This window comes from Leptosomus discolor, chromosome 7, assembly GCF_034619465.1.
Source record: "Leptosomus discolor isolate bLepDis1 chromosome 7, bLepDis1.hap2, whole genome shotgun sequence".
Lineage (NCBI taxonomy): Eukaryota > Metazoa > Chordata > Aves > Leptosomiformes > Leptosomidae > Leptosomus > Leptosomus discolor.
In genome coordinates, this window is record NC_141397.1 from 18,307,433 (window position 1) to 18,326,194 (window position 18,762).

The window sequence follows — 18,762 nt, forward strand, 5'->3', positions numbered from 1 at the left end:
AGCAAACTGACTTAAGTAAGTCTGATTTTGTGTGTCCTCTGACGAGGTTTTGAAAAAGAAGGGCTATGGCTGCGTTGCATGGCTGTTAAGGACTGCACAGTTTGGGAGAAAAAAAGAAATATGACCTGGTGTTTTATTTTCCAAATCTTGCCATTCAGCCTATAATCAGCTGCACTTTAGTAGTGCAGGAGGGAGGGATGTGGCCTGCAAAAGAGTTGGTAGTACTCCTGGCTGAAATGTAGAATAATGGTTATCAATGAGATGGATGCACTGAAAGGTTTGTGTTATCTGTACAGAAGGGTGCTAGATAAAATAGGCATCTGGTAACATAGTGGTGCCCGATTAAAGCAATTTGTCTGTGGCATAGACATGAAGTAATTTGATTCAGGCCAGACTGGGTTGTGAAGGAGCATTTTTAGAGGTGGTCATCTCTTTGACTATGCAGAAACATGCTAGTAACAGATGACATGCCACAAGAAGCTGCTTGTGTAAGTGTCCTTTAATTCTAAACTGTAATGGAGATGGAAGTATTCAGACTCCACCTTTAGAAACATATTGTATTTCCCTATTTATGTTTGTTTCCTATCATGTGATGAGGTGCAAGGGAAGGTGCTGCTTGCTAATTTTAGCCTTGCAGATTGTCACTGCAGAAATCTGGCAGTTAACGCTTCTGGAGGGTAGTGCTCTAAGGAAACCGGGCTATACTGTGTTTCATCGTACTCAATGGCATTGGAAGGGGGAAATACTTCAAAGTCTTGTTTTCCTGGCTTGTCTTAATGTACTTTTAGCTTCCTGCAGAAGAATTACTAAAGGCTGTAAAAAGTATTAATGAGAAAAGAAAAACTGTTTCTTTGCTGAATAAATGGAGATGGAGAAATAGAATGAATGCGTATGTTTAACTTCATAGCCATTGCTGTAGTTCTCAGAGCTGTGGTACTAATTGCAGGACTCACTTTGTATATTGATCCTCACCTGTACTTGCCCATTTCACCATCAGAGCCCGAACAACTCCTCTCCTTCCAGATGCTCTGAGGCATCTTTATGCAGCTGCTGATGTTTAGGAGGGGGGAGGGAGAGAAAGGGAGGAGGATGCCAGGAGGCTGCTTGTGGCTCAGTAACCCTCAGTATAGAGACCACAAAGGAACTTTTAAATTGTGGTCATCCTTGCCAGACCAGTGGATTGTCAAAGGTGGTCTGGCTACAGAAGCTTTTTCAGATGTGTTTGAAGTGGGATGAGGTCTCGTGTGGGGGCAACCAAAGACGGGGGCAGGGAGACCCAGGCTCTGTGTGGCAGCAGAAGGGTATGGCAGGGTCCCTCCCAGGGATGATGCCATGTTGCTGCATATATTTCCTCCTCTGTAGTAGAGTTTCATCTGTTTGGGGTGGTAGGATGAGGGAATTGTAATGATAAATGGATCTCGGTGGAATATATGATAGCGTGATAACAGGTTGTTTCCTTCATGGAAAGACATTTTCCCCTGCAAGAACTACATTAGCCCAGGGTTCAAGAAAGGAAATTTAGTGGCAAATTGTAAACAAAATATTAGGCATATGAGGGATAACACAAATATTTAGCGCTAGTAGAGTTACAACATATCTATATTTTTAGTCTAGGATTTCCCTTTTTCTCTTTTCCTTAGGAGGCATCTCTAAGAAGAAACTTTTTTTAATATAGATGTTTGTTTTTCGAAGTGTGATAAAAACATCTAGCACTTTTAATAATCTAACTCTGTATTTTGGCACATGCATCACCATGTCAACAATGTTTCTGTTTACTTGCAAAAAGATGTGATAGTAGTCCCCCTGACTGGGTGACTGCCACCTCCTCATGTTTTTGAGGATTATCCGTGTAAGACATGGGATATGATATGACAGAGGTTCATATAAAATATTCTGAATGGTAGGAAGAAGGTGGAAAAAGAACTACTGCAAAATTTTCTTTGTAAAACGAGAAGGGGTGGGGGGTGGGGGTGGGGGGGAAACAGCACCAATTACCTTTTTCCTTTTTTTTTTTTTTTCTGGTGGCAAATTTAAAATAAATGGAGTTTTATATTTTTCTTTAATATAAAGTTCTAAAACTGATTCCCACAAAGAGATTTTTAGAGGACTAAAGTCTAAGTGAGTCAGATCATGGAAGAGGCAGGACCTTTGGTATGTGCTAGGTTAATGGTCCACATACAACCTCTGGTTGGGAAGTCCCAGATTGAAGGGTCTACTGGGAATAATTGCTCCCTGCTTGCATTTCTTATGCTATTTCCCCAAACACCTGTTATTAGCAACTCCCAAATGTAAAGCGCTCTGCTAGGTGGGCTTTTTGTTTTCCCAAATGCAATGTCTCTTACAGAAAATAATTGTTAGCTTCTGTTATCAGACTCTGTTAATTCTGTTAAAGGAAGTTAAGGTTATACAGTCAAGGAGTCAGAAGTTACGAAATGTTGGACCTCTTCATGAGTCTGTGCAGTCTGAATTTGGATCCTGTGTGAGTAGTTATTACCGTGTGGTCATTTAACTACTTGATTAGATATGTTCTGCTTTCCATGAGACCCCAGCCTTTGCAGAGCTATTTAGTGATAGTTTAGTTCCTCATGTTGTAAGTAGGATTCAGTCCTGCAGCTGTACTAAGACGCACTTTGGAGACCTGCAGTATTTGTGCTGATGTCTTCAGTGTTCTGTTGCAGTTTTAAGGTAACTGAACAAGTTATTTCTCAAATTTTCTTAGGCCAAATTCCCCAAAAATTGAGGCTTAAGTTGTAGTTACCACTTTAAATCTATTATGTATGACATTTTATGTCTGAGGTTGAACCTAGATACTCTGAGTACTGCTCTGAGCACACTGCCAGTTGGGAGCTATGCCTTGATGTGACTGGGGGAGTCAGATTGCCTTTCCCATTTTAACAAGAAGGTAAAAAGTCTTATTTGTTATAACTAGGGATGCATTTAATTAAAAATCTTGCCAAAATTGAACTTTGATTATCTGATAGCAGCTGGCAGTGGCAGTAATTGTGTAACTTTTAGTCTCAGAGATTTTTTTAAAGATATGCCGGTTTTATTTTAAATGACTGAGAACCAGACTGTCTTTAAAATCTTGCTGTTTATTCTTGGACTGTTTCCTTAGACTACACTGTAGGTCTTCAAAGAAGCTGAGGAATAGGATTTTCAGCATTTCTAATTCTTTTAACCCAAAGATATTGCATTAGTGTGAATACTACTGCTGCTGAAATCTTTGTGGAACATTGTTGTTTAGTAGCAAATAAGCTAAACTTGAGGTCAAAGCAGAGTGTTCTGTTGGATTTTACACAGATGCATGACGAAGCAGCTGAGTCCCCACATTGCAAGGCTCTTTACCTCTGAGCACACAAATTCAGGTTCTTTGTATTGTTACACACAGTATGGAAAAAGTGCATGGCACAAAGCCCAGAGTGGTTTAGGAGAAACATCTTCAGCTGAATCTGTATGTTAGTAAGATATTTGCCTCATCATCCGCCACCATTTAGCAGAAAATGATGATGATTTTAGGGACATTAGGAAAGAAAGTTGTCAGGATGAAATCAAATTTCTGCACTGGTTATAAACCATTCTAAGCATATCAGGTTAGGTTACTTTTACCAAACTGCAAGCTCATTTTGTATGGATATTTTAATGGAGTCAACAGTTCTGAGCTCATGATATCAAATGATATTTGAAACTTTGGACAAGCACCGAAGCACAATCCATTGTTGAAGAAATGGTAAGAGACTGAGAACTTATACCATAGTAAATGTAGATCCATTTTTCCTCTCCCCTGCTCCGAGAAGTGCTAAAAACCAGAGATGGTGGAAACATTGAAGAAAGAAGTAGGAATTAGAAGGGAAAGGACTTGCTGAATAGTACTGGATTACAGTGTAAGAAATGATGGGTCTTTTGTATATCTAACCAGCAGGGCAGGTGTATGTGTATTCAGATTCACTGATTTTGAAGCAATATGGACATTCCAAAGTTATTTTTACTTTTTTTAAAAAAGTACATGATTTTTATTTACCTTCTAGCAAAAACACATGCCAAAATCTCACTAGGTACTAAGAAATAGTTGTCATCTTCCAGTAACTTGAAGTATTACAAAATGTAGCAGGAGAATTTAATCATTCAGTAGTACTGTGGATGTTCCCAGGACCTTTAAGTCATGACAACGAAGTGCGTGCTGGGCAGTAACTGCTGTGGCGTCTAGTTACACAGGTGGTCGAATACCCCTGCAGGTGGGCTGATCAGTTTGGACCTTTGCCTCAGTCTGCATTTGGTGTGAATGTAGGATGTATCTTGAGGGTTTAGTGTTCATGTTTCAATTCAGCCAAAGGTACGTATCTTATCTTCCTGGTAAGAGTATGAGTGGAAACAAAAATGTGGAAATATTTTATCTCATAGATTCAGAACGACAGCAGTGTTGGGTTTTTTTTACTCATGCACAGCATGCTTAAGTAAATTTATCCTCAAAACCAATATCACTTACAGAAAGTTGAAATGTAAGGAAAAAGATAGAAATGCCTATAAATAAATTGAGTGTCATTCTGAAAATTTAAAAAAAAAAAAGAATAAAGAGGTTCTCTAATTTTTGCTTTAATTGACTAGTTTATTTAGTGAAATTTGCCTTAGGTGGATTTGATTTATGTCTGGAAGAAAACTTACATTTAGGTTATAGTAGATGCTTGTTAAATCAAAGAAAATTAAATACGATTTCCCACACTACCTCCCAAGTCTGCCACATGAAATCTGGAGAAAGACACCAGGGTCTACAGTAACAAAGTGGAGAGTGTTTATCTGTGTTCAACTTCCTTAGCATATGAGTTTAAGCACTTAGTGACACTAGCTGAAAATGAAAGTGCTTAAATCCCAGAACGTGTCATGGCAAATCTTGCTGACCTTTCTGAGTACCCAGTGTTTTGTGTGCTCCTGGGATGTTGGTAGTGTGATGCTCAAAGCTGCCTTTGACCTGATGAAGGTCTGGAATTCATCTCATTACCAAGTACCTTTAAGGCTTGCAGAGACCCATTCCTTCAGTCTTTACATGGGCCCAAACAGTTTCCTAGCTCATCTATAATGGTGACTTCATTGTAAAGCTCACCTTCTCATACAGACAACTCATTTTAAGAATATGGAGAGGTACCTAGAATGGGACAGAGAGGTTGCTAACGTGGGGTTTCAGATCCAGCTGCCTGCGGTGAGGCCTGTGTGTAGCCACCCTGGCTTCTGTGCCTCCCTCAGCCTTTCGTGGTACAGTATTCGGGGCAGTCAGAAGTGCAAAGGTGCCCAGCACCACCTTGACAAACTGTCTTCACAGGCTGACGCCTGAATCCTAACCACTACTGTTAGATTCTTGTCCTCCTTACTACTGGAAGGCTTTCTAGCTGTCCTTTAAGTGACATTACATACATCAGTCTCATGAGATAGGAAGCAGAAGAGAGAACCAAAGTGGGGAGTTAAGTGTGAACTGTAATGACTTGTACGGGAAATTTTTTAAAAGCTATTTGCTATCATGAACTTGTTAGAGGAGCTTGAACTGGAAGCAAAAATGTGGTGAGGTTTGTGATGACTCATATCTTCTGTGGGCATCCTCTGACTCCCAACCTGGGAGCGGTGTGTTGCTGTAGCCCAACAAGTCCCAAAGAAAACATGAACTCCAACTGTTGTGAAATGCCCCAAATTCTGTCCTTATGGTGTCACACTGTTATCTTTGGGACAAACCTTTCACAAATTCTTGTGTTCTGCGGATTCCTTTGGCCACAGGAGGGGAGGCACAACTCATCTTTATATAGAGCTGGGTGGAGGGGGCAGAGGTTCCCCATACACATCTACAAAAGATTGTTGTAGTAACATGGGGAGATGATGGGGGCCATCCCTAGGGAGCTTTGCCACCAGTGATTCCTCCATCCACTGCTCATGCCAACAGTGGCAGATTAATTCTTGATTCTTCCATAAGAATGACAAACTGACTAAACTTGGGTTGGATTTTGAGAAACCTTTTTGGCTGGGCTTTCTTTCTGCAAAACGAAAACACATCTGCTTCTGATCTCTGCTCACCAAATACTCAAGTGGAGAGGAAAGAGACGATATCGATGTTTTCGTTTTGTTCTGTGCTTTAAGTTTGATTTTATGTGATGGGCTTTTATTATATTCGGGTTCTTACACTACTGTTGATCCAGTGGTATGTGTGGACTGTGTATAGAAAAGCAGTGCAAAAAGCACGTGCTTCCTACGTCTCATTTCCAAGATGCTTTTAGTCTGCCATATGTAAACAAATACCCAGAGAGTAAATTTAGTTTCTCAGAACCAAAAATGTGTTTGTTTCTGCAAACATTTGGAAAGTTAAGTATCAGCCTTTTGATCTGCATTTTTATTCTTATCCTTCAAATGGACTGACAACTCATCATTGTAGCCCCAAAATCAGCTACATAGAAATGTAAACACAATGATTTCTGCTGAAATTTGTTATCCCCCCCCCCCCCCTTTTTTTTTGCCACGAAGTTGTTGTATCACAGATAGTAGTTGCTGTCATATTTTGATCTGTGCTCTAAAATATCCTTATTAGGGGAATTGCAATGTTTTATTGTCCAGCTTGCCCAGATTTAGTATTTTTAAGATCTAGATTCTGTTCACATTTTGTCTCAGTACATCAATAAAATATGAATAAATTGGATAATGAAGCAATAACACTAATTTATGTCAAAGAATATAGGTTATTGTTTACGAGTTTGCCAAAGTGCCAAAATACTTTATCTATAGAAAGAATTCTTCCCCCTTGCTGAGAAATAAATAATGCCAAAGGAATGGTCTATCACACGAGCCTCCTGCCATGAAATGAATGCGAGGAGACAAGGCAATGAAGGTTATTTCCCACTCTGGAAAATATTTATGTGGTGACACAGCTCTTATTCCTAGTCTTTGGCTTTTTAGTGCTAAGGACTAAATTGTACCCTCCTGTCTGAATGCAAGGAGCCCTAAATTCAGGGAAGCTACCATAGTTTAATCCAGAGCAACAGGCAGGCCACAGATAAACAGAAGATCACTTATGAGGGATGAGTAGTTTTATCTTTGGTATACCAACATGTAGGGAGGAGAGGGTGAAGGGCTGAAGTTGTCGGCTTGGCAGCCTACAGCTCTTTAGTGACCAAAACCCAGGGGGGCAACGATGACCACGGTGTTCTCAGTCTGCAAGTGATGCTCTTCAGCTCTGTGCCATTCCCTTGTCTTGGACTGGTTTTTCATAGGGCCTGTTCATCCTCAGGTGAGATGACTGTCAGTCTCTCCTTATGATATGTGCTCTAATCCACTTTATTATTATTTAAACTTCATCATACTTCAAAATAAGCTGCTTTCCACCCAACCAGTTTCCTTTCAAGTATCCCATTGGTAAGGTGAGAAATGGAGCAACATATGGATTGATGTATTTTAGTCTGCCATAGTGGAAATAGAAGGTACTGTGATCAGTGAGAAAATTTTCAGCCTTCTGGTGCATGTCACCCTGGCTAATGATTTAGTGCTCTTCAAGATAGCCAAGAAGAGTGAATTGCTGTTGTTTTTTGGTTGGTTGGTTGGTTTTAATGCAGAAAACTGTATAAAATGAGACCTACTTTGCAGGTACTGTCCAAGAAAGGACTTCTTCCTCTTCCTGTGGATGCTTTGCTTCCTATGTATTGTCTACCTGTAAGTGCTTATAAAGTGCTAAAAGCTGGGCAGTCATGATTTAGAAGAGAAGTATTCTGGAACAGAGAAAATTGAGTCAAATTGTGCCTCATCTCTTTGGACCTCTAGTGCTTTGTGCCTGATTCAAGGGAATTGTAAGCCCCAGGAGTATTTAGCCTACTAATTTCAACAGCTTTGTGTGTGAAACAAAGATCTTAAAGTATCTTACTGACCGGTCAAATCCCAATTTTAATCTGACTGTTGAATGACTACTGTGCCTATTGGAGCACTAGAGGGTTGTTTTTTTTTTCGTAACTGTCATTTTTTCACAAGTGTTTTTTTTTTTTTCCCTATGTGAAAAGAAAGGGTAAGCAAAACACAATGACACCTTTTTCCTGTGGACTAAAGATATAATTTGGAATAGAATGAAAAAACAAGTTCAGCATATACAAGAAGCATGAGCAAGATAGCACTGTATTTGAATAAACCTAAGTTTGTTTTCAAGTAAAATAAAAGTAATTATTTTTAATGAGAAAGCTAATTGGATTGGCATTTTATTTAAGCTTTAAAATTATTTCATTTGTTCAGTTTAGATACAGAGTAGCAAAATCATTGTATACAGAAAGAATTAGGGATAGCTTTAGTTGTTAAGTTAAATTTTAATAATATTTTCCCCATCTGTAAGTAATATTGCAGTCCTCAGTAGCGTCTTTCATCCAGTAATCACAGAGCATTATATTAACCTTGAAAATGTAAGGAAGAATCATTACAGATTGGTAAACTGAGGCATAAGGAATCTAAATGACTTGCATGGAGTAGCACAGTTAATGTAGTAGCAGTACAGAGAGCGTAACCCAGCAGCTCTGACTCACTGGTCTTCTTGTATCCAGCAAATCACTTTTAAAGGCCTTGGAAGGGATTCGGAGAAATCAAAATCCTCTTGAGGTGTGTTCTGGCTTTCTTGATTGAAAGAACTGTGATGGAACAGACTTTGAAGCTTACTGTCCATCTTCATTTTCTGAGTTTACTTACATTTTTACATGCCGTTCCTTTACAAAGGGAAAAAGCTGCTAGGTGGTGGGTTGTTGTTTCTACAGAAACAGTCCAGGAAGCTTTGTCACTGGGCAGAGAAGTTAGAAAATCTGTTCACTATTACGTGTTTGTTTTCTGTCAGATGTCTAGGGAAAGACTTAACTATGTAGGGAAGCATTCAAGAGGAGCTCTGTCTTGCAGGCCTTTGTTGGCCAGATGGGAGCTAGACAATAGTCATGGCTGGATTCTGGGCAGGTGAATGCCTTACCAACTCAGGGAGAAAATTATGACTTGAGCTCCCTTGATTGCAGCCTTTCTAAAACACATGAGGCTTCTGTTGCCAACTTCAATATTCATCTTTTGGTCACTTTTCTGCTCCACCTGGCTATGGATGAGAAATACAGCTTGCCTTTTGGTGCTGCTCCTCACTGAGGAAGCCAGCCGAAGACAGAATAGTTGATATGGCTTTTGTCTAATTACTTTTATTGTATTTGCCCTATGTCTCCATTTCCTCTTCCACTGTGACAATTATCTTTTGCTTATTGTGAGATTTGCCTTTGTCAGCTCCAAAATCCCATCAACAGGCTGATAAGTTGGTGGCATCTTCTCATCATTACTGTAATTTGCCAGTAAGAACACTCGAGCTCTCAAAAATTATTCCTTTGTACAGTAGGGTTTAAAGAGAACAGTGCTTTGGTAGTGTGAGCTGTAAACTGAAATTTGCACGACTTAGTTATATTTACTTTGCCTTATTTTATTCTCAATCAGGAGCTAAGGGAATTGTGTAGCAATTGGGCTCCAAGAGAGATGAATCTAGCAGCTGGAAAACACTGTTCAGAGTGAAATGCATAGTGTATGTTCACAATTGCTTAATGCATGTTTTAATGCAGGACTGTGTGCTGGACTCTTTTTTTTTTCTTTTTTCTTTTTTTTTTTTTTAATATAAAATATGCACTACGATAGGAAGAGTCAATGTATTGGTGTTAATGGGGAATCTTTCCAAGACCTTACTTTCGAGTAGATAAAAGAGTACAAATTTTGGATAGCCAAAGGTGAATACAAACAAATTGGCTAGTCCATTAACATAGCTGTCCAGCTGCGTCCTAGGCTCTCAGGCCACTCCAAAACCACAAGCCCGACCGCCTCAGAAGCCTGCCAAGAAGCCAGCTGCTACTAATAAAGCAGACTCTACAACTTGGCATCTGGGGCCTGTGATTCCCATCCAAAAGGAATTGCATGTGAAAAATATTTGAAATTTGTCTTTTTAAGTAAAGTTTTGCTTTGGAAGAAAAATGCTTTAGACTAAACTTGCAACAAGTGAAAAACTACGTGAGAGTACTGTGGTTGCCATGGTAAGATAAATACCGTTCTTATGTAAGGAGGCTGGATGTTGGAAGATGGAGTGTTGTTCATTTAGTAAGAAGGGGCCTCTGGTTCAGCATTTCTGGGTTATTAAGTAAGAAAGATCAAGGTATCTCATTATTCATGCTTAGCTGTGTGCACTTGCATGGGACACTGTTTCAGAGAGCTCAACGGTAGGGTTTGAGCACAAGGGTGCGTTCCTGAGAGTGGATAAGAATGAAGCACATTAATTTCTCATTTTTAAGTAATGAAAAAGGAGAGATTTCATTCATTTTTCAAAGATGAAAACAAATCCTATTAGCCAGCCATGCTAAATTGATAAGCTGCTTGGAATGGTCTACAAACCAATTCATTCCCCCCAACTCCCCATTGAATAATGAAGCATAAGAGTTGGAAAATGAGTTGGTTGCATTGGTTATTTGAAAAATTAATGGCAAAGCCAGCTCTGAATTCCAGCTCTCTTTTGAAGTAAAACATGCAGATTTTGCCTAATACTATTTTTCTAGTGCTGCAGGTCCTGCGCTCGGTTGTGTTGGCAAGATATCTTTCCCATGTTTCTACAGCTGGTGTCAGGGTGTTTTGAGCCACTCTGGAAAGCGATGCTCCTGATGGCTCTTATGGCACAGAAGTGCTTTGCCCCCAGCCATAGAGGGGGCCAACATCAGAACAAGGCACAAATTTCCTGGTATTGTGTGTGCAGGGGCTCCCCAGGCCATGCTTCACTTTGGCATCATCCTAGATCCTGTAGCAAGTGGTCCATATCTGGGATCGTCATCAAGTTGCCATTCATTTCTTTCACTCCAGTTATTACGTGGAGATTTACGAACCAGACCCTTTGCTCATTTGGAGGCAAAATGCATACTTCTGCCATCAGTCATACCCTCATCGGCTCAGGAAACAAGAATTCAAAGCTTTCTTCTGACCTGAAGCTTTTAGTCTGGCAAACAGCCAGGTGTCATCAGCCCTAGTACAGGCAATTTTGTAATCTTTCTGTGGATGGTATTCTGGGGTATTGGATATGCATGGGAATTACTGTGGGCTGCAGTGGCTGAGATTTATTAGTGAAGAGGGTTTGGACCACAGCAGTGCTTGCTGGTCTGAGAAGATCAGCATCCTCCAAAGTGGAGTGCGACTGCCTTTCTGCTCACCCTTAAAGCATCTCCCAGGATGCTGCAGTGAACCTGGGCATCTGTGTATGCCCATTGTCTGAGCAGCTCTTACTTGAGAGACCACCTGTCTTAATGGCCTAATTCTCTGGGTGTACTGAGGACTTTTATTTTTTTTAATAGCTGTGGCCTTAAAATCAGTGTAAATGTAATTCATGTTCACTTCTAGGTCCCCTTTCTGCTGGCCGAGACGGATAAAATGTCTTAAGCTTACATTAGAATTAGGCCCCCAGTGCTTTCCTCTGTGTGAGGATAAAGATCTTATAATAGAATGAAAATTGTTCTTTGTATTTCAGAGGTATATTTCCACTTGTTTTTTTTCTTGCTTATTAGGTTGGTGTGAGAATAGGCCATTTACTCATTATCCCCTGTGAAGACATATATAATAATAACAACAATTAATAATTAAAGTACATAGAACTTTATTGGCTTACAGAAAATTCTCTCCTTGCTTTACATCATTTATGTGTGTTCAATGTGTATGGTAAACTTGGAGGTGTGAGGTAAAGCAGTAAGAATGTTACCTTGACTTTTTTTTTTTTTTTTGACTTTACCTTACCAATGCTCAAAATGTGCAAGATTACCACAGGACATTTCCTGAGCTCTTGATGTATTAAAGCCAAACATGTACTATACAGAGTCCCATCTACCTCTCTACCACGGCTCTGGAGTGCCTAGAGATTTAAATATGCTTTCAACCAGCATATTTTAAGATGCATGTGTCTATGTATTTGTTGGAGGCTACTGTTGCCTGCAGTTTTACCTAGCCACACCGTGGCTGTGGTGTAGTGTTGATTTCTAGGACACATCTATGGCGCTGGGGCTCAGTCAAGTTCCCTGTGCTGGTACTTGGGGCTGCTGCTTCAGCTCTCTATTTCTGGGAATGACATTGAAGCTCGGGCAAGTGGGGATTACCCAGTGATAAAATGTGTGTGCAGAGAAATGTGATCTGTATGCGTTAAGTGCTTTTGATTGTCAGCAGAAGCATCTACACAGATACTCAGGGAAGGAAGCTCATTGCCCTTTCTCTTTTATTGTAGATGAGAGTGAATGTCATTACTTGCTAGCATGACGATTGCATTGTCTATTAAACTGAGTTTTCCTTTTAATAGGTCCTACTTGTGTCACATTACAACCAGACTAGGTTGCAGAGGAATTCTGATGTCCTGACACATAATGGTGTGTTCCCATTCTCCTGGATTAAATGGGAGAAACTGGGAAGAAGGAGGGAAAAGGCAGCAGGAAAGGCATTGCTGAAAGTGTGGTGCTTTATGTATTTCGTTGAAGCCTCTGATCTTCACCTGTCACTGGTGTTCCCCTTATGTTCTCCAACTTTTTTTGGTTCAAGTAAAGGGACTTGTTTGAAAGAGTTTAGAGCTACTAATTTAAAAATGTCCATCTATTGAGGCTCTGATTCAGTGTGCGCATAATTATAAGCAATAAAGTAGGGCCACTGAAATGAAAGGGGCAGTTGATTAGCATGATCAGAATTACTCAGACTTAAATATTTTCTCTGTTCAAGGCCTAAATGCAGAATAAGTGTATTAGAAGTCACTAAAGTGTCATTGCTACTATAATGAAAATTGCAGATGTTTTGCTTTTATTAGTCCTTTAGCACATCATGGTTAACTTAGTGGTGGCCCAACGTTTACCTGCTGTTGTAACCATGCGTGCTGCTAGCAGAATATGCCGATCAGCTTGTGGAAATGGGATTTCCCTCCCCCCTCCTCCCGCCCCGCAGCAGTTGGTTATGTTCCTGGAGCTCTGACTCCAGTTCCCCCAGCTGCACAGCCAGAGCCTTGGCCCACAGAGTCCTCCAGCTTGCCCAGCTTCTCCCCTAGATCTCACCTTTTCTGCATAGGTCACAGGGGTGACAGGACACAGCCTCCTCCTTCCACCACTCCTCTGTTCTCCTGACAAGCACTCTGTGCTGTGAGTAAATATGCTGATGGTCAGAGAGCCAGGGCTGGTTGCAGCGGCTTAAATTCCTTGTTGTTGCCACAGATTGGAAGTGCTAAGGTAATTTTTACAGTATGCAATGCATGTGTCTTCTTTGAAAGCATGTATTTACCAGGGAGTTAGGGGAGAGTGTCGTTTTTCCCTGTGAGAATGCCTCCCTTTTTAAGTGACATTTCTCAGTTGTGTGTGGTTTGTGGTTGTTCAGAAGTGGGTAAGGTTTTGAGAGCAGGAGGTCTTAGCCTTATCATCTTTTCCAAACCCTGTTTCTCTGTTGTGAAAGATGTCCGTAATGACGGAGTCTTTTCAGGCTGCTCTGTTTTTGTGGGTATTTTCCCTTCTCCTCAGACTCTTTGCCACCTGCCTGCACATGTACTGGCTGCTTCTCATTTTTGGAAAAGACTAACTAGGCATCTGACATCAGCTTCCATTTCTTTGGCTAGATATTCTTATTTGTGTCTTAGAGTATTCTTAAAGCAGACTGTATTAAACTTCTTTTTTTTACTACCACTTGCTCCTGAGTATCTGTCATTTCAGAGATTTATTTTGTGATCTAGATAAAATAGGCTTATAATCTAGCTACTTTAATTCCAGATGAAAAAAATAAAGTAAAATAATGCACTACATACCCATGGCTAACTCCAAAATCTCAGCCCCATTCTGTGTTTTGAAAGGCATTGCTTGTATGGGGTGTGTGCACATGCTGTAGGAGAGGGTGGCTGGAGGCGGTCAGGGAGGGCAGGACAAGCATGCCCTCAGTGCATGGCTCTGGAGTTACCTGGGTAAAGCACAAGTCCTCCATGCTTTGGTTTTCCAGTAACAGCCTTTTTGTTTTGTTTTGTTTCGTTTCCAGCAGTCCTATGCACCAGCTCCCCACCCCATGGCTCCTCCCAGCCCCAGCACAAACAGCAGCAACAACAGCAGCAACAACAGCAGTGGAGAGCAGTTGAGTAAAACCAACCTGTACATTCGAGGCCTTCCACCCGGCACCACTGACCAGGACCTTATCAAGCTGTGCCAGCCGTAAGTGCACTTAAAATAGTCGATGTCTTTGGGCAGGAAAATGTCAAAGCTGGCTTTTCAATTTACGCTTATGTATGTCCACCAAAAGACATCAGAAGCTGCCTGCACTTGAAGGTTAACCGTTAGTCCTTTAGTTTGAACAGCTAATTAATGCCTGTTGAAAACCTTCTGGTCATGAATTTTGGGGGATAGAGGTGAAGGCCTTCACATTGACTTAGGTTTATTTTAATCTGGTTTCTTTTGTATGTTAAAAGGAGAATTTGCATGGCAAATAGAAAACCTAACTAATGAGGGATTTTATAGTTACAATGATCTGTGAATCATAACCTGGAGCACAACAAGACATAGGTGTTCCCACCTCAGTCATTTATCACATCTTTTGATTGCTGTGTCACTCATTGCCAGGTTCAAAGATTGGGAAGTATGAAACCCACTGAAGGTGGCTTTATAGCAAACATCTAATTAACTGCAGTTCTAGTGAAAACTTCTGATGTAGAAAGTAGCACCTGCAATCTCCCTGTTTATCTTGAGAGTCATGTTCACCAGTTGTACTGATAAATATCAGTTTTATTGTGTTTTATTCCTGTTGAAACTGAAGAGGCAGTGGAAAGGAGCTCTTTGCTCCTCATGCATCATCAACAGAATTGTTTCCTAAAATGGTGCACCCTGTTATCCATCTTCTCTGGACTGAATGTAGTGGGTGATAGGATAAGAAGTGAGAACCTGATTAGATTTCCAAATTCTAGATTATTATTGATGGTGTGGGAGGGGAATAATTCCAACCAGAGATCACCTGGGTAGAATTTAGGATAACACATTTTTTGTGTTGGAATAAGAACATGGAGAGATTTGAAAAATAAAAATCCACACCTGTGATTATACAGAACTGCAGAATAGTCTATTCCAAAAGACAACAGTGTCTCTGACATTTTTCATCACAAATCAGCCTTTCAAATAGAGGTCAATAAATGAAGTTTGGTAAAGTAAGAAACAGTCTGGGGCTGATCTGCTGACTTGAATCTGAATGTCTGTTGTTCTGAAGCTTGCAATAGGAGTAACAATTTAATGGGATGTTACAATTTTATGTCATTCTGCGTTTAGTATTTTGAGCAAAAGTGCTGAAAGACTTCTCTAAATATGCTTTATGTGGACACGGCTGGCCGGGACTGGAACTAGCAGTCTTACTATCTGAAGTGATTACTGAAGTGATATCTGAACTTTAGCAAAATTACATGAGCTTGAAACTGTTCCCTGTGACTCTCTCCAGCTAAAACTGCTACAGATAGAACTGGCTCACTGTTCACAGGAGTATAGCATGCTGGTGATTTTTCATATTTCATGCAAGCTGAATCGCTAGTGTACCTGTCTGACATTTGTACAAACTACATTCATTGACACTTCCCGCTTGTGACAGTCACAGATAATCCCAGTTCAAGGGCCAGATCCTCAGTAGGTATAAATTGACTGTAGTCTGCTGACATTCAAAAAGCTATTTTGCTATACATCATCTTGTGGTCTGACCCTTTCCAAGTTCAGACAAATGCTTTCCGCCAGCCGGTCAGGAATGAACTAACTATTCCTAGAGGAGCCTTATGGCTTTGGTGCTTAGTGCTGCCGTCATGGTGTGAAGCTGTGGTATGAGCAGCACTGCTTGAATCGTGACGTTCAGAAAGCATGTCCCTACCCCTCGTCTGTGTATGGGAAGTGCACATCAACTGAGAGCTTCCTTTTGGCACTGTGGCAAAATTTTTAATGCACTCCACTAAACTTAATCTCATCTATGATTAGAGGGCTTTGTCTTGCTATCATGGAGTTCCTGTGTGAACAGATGCTCCTTAAGAAAAATGCTGACATTCATTTTGCTGATTTTCTATCCTTTGGCTGAATGGAAGCGAGGAGAAACCAGATAGTTGTTCTGTCTTTTTTCAGAATATTGAAAGTATTTATCAAAGCAAAAGAGAAGACAATATAGGGAAACTTAAATATCTCGTAATACAAGTTTTTGTTGTGACAGCGTGTGGATTTTTAAAGTAATGTATGGCAAGACATTTTCTTTACCTTTGCAGAGGGTTACATAGTGGAGGTGGATAAAGGTCCAAATCCCTTCTCCCCCCCATTCCAAATGCAGTATACATAACAGCAATGTGCTGCTGTATGAGCAAGATACACATTTGTCTCTTCAGAAATGATTGTCTTTTAGCTTACATGGCTGGGGTCTCACCATGTGTTAAAGACTTCGTGTGAACAGGTATTCACAAAGCAGCAGAAGGTGCTGGCTCTTAGGTTTCCTGCATAGAAGCATTAGCATAATTTGCTACAGGTTTTGAGGTGAAAACCTGAATTCCAATCCATAAACCGTATTATTATTTTGCAGTACAAGATTTTTTGAAGAGGTGCATCTAAGGAGGGTATTCCTCAAAGATGGCTTATGCTCAGGGCACTGGTTCCCCCAGGCTAGCTTCCAGTGCCTAAAATGAGCCTTTCTGAACCCATTTCCTCTGCTTTAGCGTGTGACAAGGATGCCAGCAGTACAACTGTCACTTGTAATGTCTGACATTTGGCAGGTCTGAGAACATTATTACGTTCTAAACCCACAATATTTCTCTCTCGGAAGTAGAGGGAATGCTGGAAATGCTTGTGGTTATGTACATTTATCACAGCCCATGCCATTTCCAGGTTTGTTCCAGCAAGGAAGCCACCTTCTAAGTGATGTGAATGTTTTTTATTTAATTGCATTTTGCTGGGTGGGTTGTGGAAGAGAAACCCTTTAATCAGAATTGTTTGATGAAGCACAGGGCTGTTTTGGTGGATCCTGCCTGCTTTTCTGTATTTCTGCTGTGTGTTTTTGGGTGGTGTGTATTGCACGCTAAACAGAAAACAGCAGACTGGAGTGCCATTGATGCTTGAAGCGCAGAGTCCATTACACATGATGTCAGACGTTTCTGACAAATGTTCTGACACTATCAAACCTTTTATCAATTTAAGAGTAACCTTGTCACAGTAATCTGCCAAACTGTTCATATAACTAAAGGAAAACAAGTCATCATAGGCTGTACAGTAGCTGAGTAAATGAAAAAAAAAAAGCTACTGGCATATTTTTTTGTGTGTGGTTCTGATGCTCAGTATTTGATTTAATGTGTCCAGCAAAGTTGCATGAAATTCTCTTTTGCAGCAAGGGGCTGTTCGGTTGGTGCTGTATCTTTTGGGACTTTATACAATGACTCTGTCAAAGGTTACATGCAAAAAAAAGGAGTCAATAGAAATGTTTAGCAAGCAAGAATCTGTTGTTTGTCTATGTATGTATCATCTTGATTTTAATAAACACTGAGTAAAGGAACTTCCAAAAATGGACCTTGGCCTCTTTTAACCTTTCTTGCATTTTTTTAAAAAAAGAAGCTTTATACCCATCTGTGGTCATATTGATCATCAGAACTTATTAGTCTAAAATTTTTATTTTTAAATATTAAAATAGTAGTAAATATCACATCATTAGCATTTATTTCTCTGAGGTACACAGTCTCTGCTGGTGTAGTGGTACACACCATTATACATGTATCTTCCCAGTCAAAATATGCTTTTCATTAAAAGGAAAGATAATTAACCTTAAGATGTAAAATTACACATTATAGACAGAAAAACGTGCATGATGTGTCACTGTGCAAGCAAAATATAAATTATTATCTTTGACATATTCATAACCTGCCACTCTAATTTTCATGCATGGTGTTATTTTTCATTTAGAAGAATTCCAAAATTCTCTTAAGAACATATACAGTTGGCTTAGTCTCCCTGTTGGTATACTGGACACATCGCATTCTTACTAACGACATCCTGGTGGAGATAGATTGAAGGAAATCTAATGCACAAATTAAACATTTGAGCTTTATTACTTGAAACATTTTTCATTTCAAAAACTCAGAGTCTGTCTCTTGAGATTTTGGCCTTTCTGTCTGTGTTTCCTTACATGTTTGTACTGAAGAAGAGTTAGGCCCAAAATTTTTCAAAAACATAAAATAAGTTTTGGAGAAGAGAAAAGGAATTTGGGAAAGGATATATAAAATACCTCACCACCTCCTATAATTTTGGAAAGAAAAATTGGCTTAAAACCCCTGATGTTTGACTTAAAAAAAAAAAAAAAAAAGCCTGTGCATTGCACAATTAAGACATTGGCATGTATTCAGACGATAATCCCTGTCCATCTTGATTCAGTCATGAATTTTTCATGCCCAGTCTGTAGTCTGAAAAGAAAGCTACTTAAAATTTCGGTGTCTGATAGTTTAAACTTAGTTAGGTTTTTGTCCTGTCTTAGTCCTCTTCCCCTGCATCTATAATGTACCTTCAGAAATCTTTTTCCATCTGCTTTGTACTTATTTGGATTAGTTATCTCATCACCCTTCAAGTTTTGATTTCTTTGTGGTCCAGGGTAAAATTAAAGGACTTAATCAAAACACCAGTAAAAAAATCTAAACCTAAAGAGCAGCAAGTCTGTATGCTGCTCAGGCTGACTCTTGAGGAAGATGAGACAGAATCTCTGAGATAAATGGTTTTCCAGGTATGGGAAGTCCCTACT

General features: G+C 40.0%; 1 protein-coding gene across 1 annotated transcript in view; it reads left to right on the plus strand.

The window, feature by feature from the left end:
- RBMS3 (RNA binding motif single stranded interacting protein 3) overlaps window positions 1–18,762 on the plus strand; it is a 709,828-nt gene that overhangs the window by 348,634 nt on the left and 342,432 nt on the right. The window contains exon 4 of the mRNA XM_086467847.1: window positions 14,023–14,192. Within this exon, the coding sequence (XP_086323973.1) occupies window positions 14,023–14,192 (170 nt within the window). The remainder of the gene's footprint in view (window positions 1–14,022; window positions 14,193–18,762) is intronic.